The following is a 7936-nucleotide window of genomic DNA, read 5'->3' as shown; positions in this document are numbered from 1 at the left end:
GGGAAAGAGCGTAGTCCATAGAAAAATGGCCTGAGTTTTGTTGTGCCCAGTACTGAGTGCCCAACCGTGACTAAAGGGATGGATCCCTTGTTGATATAGCTGAAAGTGGGTGGAATCAATCGTTTAGTATAGTTGATCACGGCTGCATTTAGGATAGGAGCGATCTTTTCATCCAACTATTACATACATAAGAGAAGAAAGCTGTTAGCTTAGGGCAGAGGTATGCCCTAACTAAGCCTACCCGAGTTCACAGATGTCGTTGTTTATCCCTTTCTTTATTCATGAAAATTGGGGGAGTGTTCAGTCTATCTGAGTATAAGATCGAAAAGAATGAATGCATTGATTGCATTTCAAGTGAGATGTCCAAGAGAAAGGGAACGAGGGGAAGAAGCGACGAAGAAAAGAAGTGAATGAAAAAGCATGGCATGACGAGAATGGAGAAATTCGAGATGTTAGATGAACTTCCCTATGGTATGGGGCATGGCGGTCGAACCCTTTTTACAAGGATTTCACGACATTTCGGCGAGCGCGGGGCAAAGGACGCTACCGCAGGTTCCCGGGAATCCAATCCACTTTCTATAATAAGGGGAAGGAACTTCGGTGGTCGAAGGGGAGGGAGGTCTCCCAAAATGAGATTTGGACGGCTGTGGAAATTGCGGAACGAAAGCAATGGCAAGACCTTCTCTCGTCCAAGGAGTGGCGGTTAACGGAGCGGCATTTCAATCTCTGCGAAAGCAGAATTTCCGCTATTGTAACAAAGACTTTGTCCTTATATAAGGATAAGGATAAGGAAGGACACCTAAATCTAAACATCAAAGAAGAAGCGGATATTGCCAGAGGCATTGATGCCTACTTTGCCGATCTAAACCGCTTCACGTCTAATCAACAGCGGTTACGGCATATTCAACGAGTCCGCGAGTGTATAGGCAACCAAAAAAGTCCAATATGGCGCGAGATAAGGGGCTACATGGAAAAAAAAAAAAAAAGATCTAATCTAATAAGTTCTTCTATCTTTCTTTTTATCCTTTGAATTACTCATCTATATCCTATGTATGATTTTCATTTCGCATCGGAAACTATTTTAGGAGAAGTTCGAATCCGTTCCGTTCGGATATTGATCGGTCTTGGTTTGACATGGTTTACGCGTTACTGGTTCCCGGAAGAGTTAATATCTCCATTAGCTAAACCCTTTCTTACCCTGTCTTTGGACTCGTATTTTGTTTGTACACAATCAACGGAGGCCTCCCCGACATATGTTGCAACGTCTTCAATAGCATGTTCTTACTTCGTCTTTCCCTTAATAAGTCATCAAATTTGGTGCTTTTTGATCCCCAGTTGCCATGGGGAACAAAGGAGGAAATACAATCGATTCCTCTATTTAAGTGGTTCTCGCTTCTCCTTGTTCCTGTTCCTAACTCTTCCCCGGGTAGTTCCCAATGTTTGGTACTTTTTATACTTCGTGGGTGCAACATCAACAAATTCGCTCATGATCAAGTTACAACCTAAGATCTATGACCATATTATGCTAACTGTTCAGATTTCGTTCATTCCATCGGTATGCTCTCAGGTACCTGTAATTGTGATCTGTTTGCCAGAACCAAGGGGTCTTTCTGTGGAAACCTTCACGAACAATCGTCGTTTTTTGATGGTTTTTCCGCTTCTCACCGCTGCTCTTTCCACACCTCCAGATATCTGGTGCCAAATCGTCGCCCATTTCCTTATTTCTTCGATAATAGAGTTGACTATCTTTGTGGCATCGATTGTACAAGTTCGTGAAGAGGCTGGACGAGTGGAATGAGGGAAAGCGGCTCAATTGACAAAAAAGAAGAGTAGCCCCCCCCGAAGCTGCGAAGCATTTAAGGACGCAGCCAAACACTATGCGTTTTATGTCGACGATATAGAGGGGGAGAATTAAAAAATACAATTTATAATTAACTTTATGCACGAGCTCCAGAATCCGGGGAGCCTGTTATGCTTCCGGATCGAGGAGGAGGCCGCAAAATGGCGGCCATGGCCGGATTGAAGGACAATTATTTTTGTTTCTCTGTTGGGTAAAACTAGTATGTATAAAGGGAAGGCGGGCCTTTGTCATGGTGAGTTCTCCTTGGTTGGGTTGCTTCCGTGATAAGTGAGGAGGGGAGTGGTGAGGGGGGCCCCTCGCAAATGGTTCTCGCATTCACTATTTCATTTCAGTAATCCAATAACGAGCAAAGCCATTTTTAGCCATTACACTCGGAATCCGTAGTTCCTTTACTGGTAGTATGAGCAAGGAAAAGGAAGGAGGCTAGTCCCCGAAAATGCCTTTTGAAGTTGGGGTTCAAGCGTAAAACAAGGAAGAAACCTATGTAGTGGGTTCGACTCCCATTATACGCGATGTGGCGAAGATTGCTCGTTATTCCTTTTACCTGCCCGCTTAGTTAATTGATCTCTTGTTTAGCGAATCGGGAATAAAAGGCCGGCCTGGGTCTCTTTTCTAAAAATGCTTTCTCCCGCCACCTGGCTCGTGAGTCTAATTATGGGGTTCAGGAATAGGGGAAGAGGGAGTCTAAGTCTATTGGTATGGGTCCTAATCGCTCGTAACGATCCTTGCGGATCCCCTCTATCGTCTTCGTTCGAACTTGCTAGATTGCTTGCGTCTATGATCGTGCCAAAGGGCAGAGCTTTGTTTTAAGCACTTATTACTGGGTGAGCTAATACGAGTAGTTACAAATCGGATGCTACCAAAAAACGATATTTATCTAGTCTTCCTTCTCTCAGGACATTCTCTTCTTTTTTTACTATGTTATTTGCTTTCACTAGCACCGGTTAGGAGACCAGTAAGAGCAGATTCTATAACAGTAAGAGTTACTTCCACTTGGCTCAATAGCCAGAGATGAAAGTAATAGAAGCTTATTCTTTCACACAAGAGCTACCTATTTTTCTGAATGTCCAGCTTATGATGATTCAATTACAACAGCTGCAGCAAAAGTAGAAGGATCAGTCTCCCGATGTACCCAACACCTTCGAAACATCTGAGGTAAGGACCCCTTTTTCAGATTTCATGATGAACCCTAGACTGAATCCAACCCTGTCAAGAAGAAAGCCCTTTGTTACGCACTGGTCGCTTCCTGAAACAGCAGGGATATTCCATCGACCCGACCCCTCATTTTGTCTGGCTTTCTGGCTCGGGAGACAAATGCAGCCCGTAGTTAGTTCATTCAACGGAGAGGGAAAGCTGAATTCACATGTTTCCAGAGGAATGCATCGTGTAATAACTAATAAATATTTCTATTTCACTTCTCCATATCTAAAAGGGAAGAATCGATCGAAATGAATCTGTACGATAAAGACTTTTTAGTCGAATGAGACCCCTCCTCCGGGATAGAAAAAATCCTAAGTGTCTTCTTGTGGCTTTGGGGTATCTGAACCCAGTTGGCATTCTTGTTCGGATGCTTGAATCGAACTCATCCGTTTATTCATTCAATTCACAGTCACAAAGAGACAGAAAAGGAAGGGCTTCTATTGGAATCCCCATCTAATTTCTCATAAAAGTAGGACAAAAGAAAACTGGATTTCGCCTTTCCTTTTTGGATTGATGATTCCCTTGCCCTTACTCCTATGAGAGTGATGGTTCCCTTTCTTTCTTGTACCGAGGTTAAGGGTTCGGTAGAGTCACTTCCACCCCGGAACTAGTCCCGATGGAAGACCATAAGACTTTGACGAACCTTGAGCTCTAAAGCTCTCCAACAGCTCTAACAATGAATGGAGACTTCCAACCTAGATGATGCCCTCCTGTCTACAAAAGGCTTTGAGCCACTCCCAGGTTAAAGGGATATTACACCTCTTCCCCAGGAACTCTAAATGATTCACCCGGAAAACACATAGTCGATTCTGAGGTTGCTAAATACAGAGCCTGGGAGTTCCGGTCCGCTGATTGGTAGATGGAAGTCTTTTCCCGAGGCCAAGACATATATAGCTAGCTATTTGCTTAGCTAATCGAGGGCTTCACTTCCCTGCTCTGGTTCAAGACTAGCTAGGTATCCTCCTCAATATCGTTACCACACTAGCTTGAATAGTCTCAGAGCTTGGCTACGATTGCCTCGAAGGAATGCAGAGCTGTCTTATAGTAGCCCTTTATGAACCAACAATCAGAAGACAGAAAGAAAGCAAAAGTAGAAGGAAGAGAAGGGATTAATAGATGTTATCCTACTAGCAGTGACTAGAAGGAAGGGAGCCAAGTCACTAACTAGAGGAAGGGTCCACGATTGCCGGGTCGTGTTCGTGAACCAATAGAGAACTCTTAGAATTGACTCCTCGGAAATTACTGAAAGACTAGCCTACGACCCCTCACAGAAAAAAGGGTCTCTGCTTAATGGAATTTATGATAAGTCTTTGGGCGTACTTTGACGAGGAAAACCTTCTTTCTATTCTATAGAAGCGCCAATAAAAGATATAAAAATAGAGGGATTCTTAGTCTAGCGCGTAGTTTCAAAGAATGAAATTCATAAGCCCCTGTCTTCTTTCTGGAGGCTTACGGTAATCGTCCTTCCATTAGCCCGAAACCGAGTTAGCATCTTTCTGCCCTAAAAAAAGAGTATAGTGCTCGTCTTTTGATAAGAGTATTCCATATTATCTGTTGGAAAGTTTTCAACGTCCACCTTACCTTATTCAACTACGGGAATTTTTTCTGGTTCGCTACTATCCTATCTGAGCCTACAGCTCACGGTTGTATACAGGGAGGAAGCCTTGAACTGGCCAAAAGCAAAAGCTTTCTATTTGAACGGAATTCCACAATAGCATTACCTTCGGCTGCACTTCCTTATCTGTATTCCTGGGCGGGCGTAGAAACCCCTGCTTGAACATGAGCTAGGGACCCAGCTCCCTCCCCCGCGCCCACTCCTTGAACATGAGAGTGTTTGGCTAAAAATCGCACGGATTGAATCTTCTTCAAGAAGGAAAACCCTTCTTTTAGTTTGTTTTTAGATGAAGATCTCATTGTGATGTCTCGTTCCCTCTTTTCTTTCATTTCACTTTATTGTATGAATTCAACCAATAGAGGAGTGGGATACTCAAAAAGTAGTGGCAGAAATCGAAACAATCGTAGGGGGCGTAGTCGTTGTTCTTAGTTCTCTGTAAGTTGATTGCTTCCCGGAATTCGTGATCCTGGCTCAGACGAGAGAAAGCTAAGGATATACTTCTCAAATGCAAGTAGAAGTCGAACAAGATACCTCTAGCAGTATTAATCACTCGTTCATCTGCCGAACCCCTTGGTCTTCCCTCTGTCCCACACATCTATCCAGCTTCGCTCGCTTGGCTCGGTATCCTCCCGGAAGAATACACACTCTCCTTTGTTCGAGCTTTGCTGGTATATTTCTAATTAAGACTACTTTGGTACATAAAGAAGTTTTATACAAAAGTGAATAACACCTTAGACTTCTTCTTCCAATCCCTCTCTTATCGAATGAATGAGCAGGTAAGTACATTCATTCATCTTCCCCCTTGACTAAGCATGATTCCCACTATCTACTAAAAGAGCGATTGAGTCGAAACTTCCCCTTTGTATCGATTTCCCCATGTACCTAGGTAGCGAGTGATTAAGACAGCCCGATGAGCTAAGAAGTAAAGAACGTTTTTTATTATCCCCTTTCCATCAAACTTCTACCGAGCGGGAGAGAAAGGTAGAGAGAGTAAATAGTGCTGATAGCGAATAAAAAGCCGTTGAGCGTGTTGGCCACACAAAAATCTCTTTTTTTATATTAGAAATAGTTTTTTTGTTGGTGTTAAGTTAATAGGTTACTTGATCGAAGGGATAGAACACTTTACTTTAATACCAATCAAAGTACCCGATCCTTTAGCGAGAATCAATAAAAAGAGATGGGCGAGCCTTCATTAGCTGACTTGCTCCTTTCTGAGGATCGAAAGGACTTATTCTAGCATGCCCATTCAAGTCCCAGCAAATGCCCGTGCTTCTTTTGGACTTATGCCTTGCCTGTGCTCTATCATTCATTCCCAAAAGCCCATCCAAAGGCAGGCCATGCTATTCAATGCTCGAGAAGAAGGGCTCCTATCCCTCCCAAGGAAGGGCAGTAGCTTGATTACTTGACTGCCTGTTCCAATGTCACCTCGTTCTATCTATCTTCCATCCGTTACCTTGTTCTTCTTGCCACTGGGGCTTCAACCTTTCCATCATTTCCTGCGATCGAGCTAGCTTAACATCCTTATTAAATTGAAGCATGATGCTGCTATTCTGCTCGGCGCATTTCTTAGGGATTTTCCCTTAGTCAAGTAAAGGACCAGGTACTTTAGTACAGAGGTATTACATAGCTCCGTGACCACAGACTGAATCATGGGCTAGGAGGAGTACGAGTGATTAGCGGGAATATTCGATTGCTCGTCCGCTAAAGTCCTGTCTGCCTGCCTGTTGATTTAGTACGTTCCTATCCCCTCCCCTTGGGGAGTTTGATCAATCTTCCTCACCCCTAATGGTTTAGATTGAGCAGCCAGGTGGGGGAGAAAGCGGCCGTTGCACTGATAGGAGTGTAATCTAATTGAATCTATCTATCTTTCCTGTCCTTGAGGAACAGGTTAAAGAGCTTAGGCAAGACTTGGCCCCTATTTGAAGTAGACCTAACTCGCTCTTTGGCTCGCTCCTCGCTTTTGTTCAATTATAAATAAGAAAAAGAAATTAGATATTCGAATATCTAATAGCGTGATAGAGACGGCGATAGACTAGACTATCCCCTATCCGGATAGATATGTCCCTATGAGCGACTACGCCGATCTTTATATGTTTTGGCCACGTCCGTTTCCGCTCCGAAGAGGAAGGTTTGGATCTTTCAATCTTATGTCGTGAGGGATGTGACCTATGTTAGGTCCATAAAATACCACCGCTTTTGGTGTTCTATGATTCACCTCCGAATAATGAGTAGGTAGTTCGATCCTTTTTATTCTTCTCTTCCTAGTAAACTTATGGGGGGGTGCGGACCAATAGGTCGAATTACTATATAAAGAAGAGTTGTAAACTATCTTCCTTCTTGTTCGAGTAGGAAGATATCGCTTTTTCTCGTTTCTTCTCTTCGATAAGAATAGGGATTTGAAATGATAAAAATTCCTCTTCATTCTGTTGTGCTCAGCGAAAGAACTTCCTAAGCATACTTTTTCGGATCCAAACTTCTTTGTTCTTTCTAAGTATTCTTCTTGCATAGAATAACGCAACTGTTGTTGCAAAAACCGGGATTTTAGTAGCAGGCGGCATCCCCGCTTAGTTTTGAGTAGGCGGAACCATTCCGTTTTGGTTCTTCTCCACATTCTTACCCGGTGACCCAGGAATTTGCCTATAATTTTTTCTACTGATATTTCGATATAGAAAGATCTCCTTATTTCTTCACCGCGGATTTTCGCGTCATTTTCTTGAAAAGATATTAGATCGCCGTGGGAAACTTTCAAACGAGTAATGCTTCCCATTCGATTATTCACACAAACCCTTCGATGACTTATCGGCTGCCTTGCTTGAGGAATAGTTTCACGAAAATGGAGACGAACCGGAATAACGTCCGATCTTGTTTCTGGATTGAGTAGAAAAGGGATATATGAAGTTCGTTCTGTTCCTCTGTGCATCTCTGTGATGGGTAAATCCCCATGAATAAGGGGCAACTTTCGTGTAGTTTGTGATTGGATGTAACTGTTAAGATTTTCTCTTGGATAAATCTTTCTCTTAATAGATCTCTTCTTGTTCCTCAATCTTCGGAGAATGCGGCGTTGTATTATTGTAAGTTCTCTCTTCCGAACATTTCCTGAAAGTAGACGACAAGTTTTAAATCTTAATGCAGGCATATCTCCGTTGAATCAGTCTGATTCGCCACATCGCGTATAACGGGAGTCGAACCCAATTCTGCCAAAACCCCCGCAAAAGCAAGAAGGAAACTACCTATCATTTTTCTCTCTTTCTTTGACCTGG

At 43.1% G+C, this 7936-nt stretch overlaps 2 protein-coding genes across 2 annotated transcripts; one reads left to right on the top strand and one right to left on the bottom strand.

Moving 5' to 3' along the window:
- Positions 1-6: 6 nt before the first annotated feature.
- Positions 7-2313, top strand: LOC127744651 (uncharacterized tatC-like protein ymf16). Its single transcript, XM_052256779.1, has one exon. The coding sequence runs from the start codon at positions 1049-1051 to the stop codon at positions 1796-1798; it is 750 nt and encodes a 249-aa protein (XP_052112739.1). The 5' UTR covers positions 7-1048; the 3' UTR covers positions 1799-2313.
- A 3427-nt stretch (positions 2314-5740) lies between these two features.
- LOC127744650 (ribosomal protein S4, mitochondrial-like) lies at positions 5741-7858 on the bottom strand. The gene is given in 2 exon segments (XM_052256778.1): positions 5741-7816; positions 7818-7858. Coding segments are annotated over 2 exon segments (1080 nt in total). The 5' UTR covers positions 7844-7858; the 3' UTR covers positions 5741-6762.
- Positions 7859-7936: the final 78 nt, after the last annotated feature.

The sequence above is a fragment of the Arachis duranensis genome, unplaced genomic scaffold (assembly GCF_000817695.3).
Source record: "Arachis duranensis cultivar V14167 unplaced genomic scaffold, aradu.V14167.gnm2.J7QH unplaced_Scaffold_73988, whole genome shotgun sequence".
NCBI classification, from domain to species: Eukaryota; Viridiplantae; Streptophyta; class Magnoliopsida; order Fabales; family Fabaceae; genus Arachis; species Arachis duranensis.
The sequence above is the reverse complement of the archived record's forward strand: the minus strand, read 5'-3'. Positions and strand labels throughout refer to the sequence as shown.

Bases quoted from the DNA above. Each gene is read 5' to 3' on its own strand.
- LOC127744651 (XM_052256779.1), top strand. From the start codon at position 1,049: ATGTATGATTTTCATTTCGCATCGGAAACTATTTTAGGAGAAGTTCGA.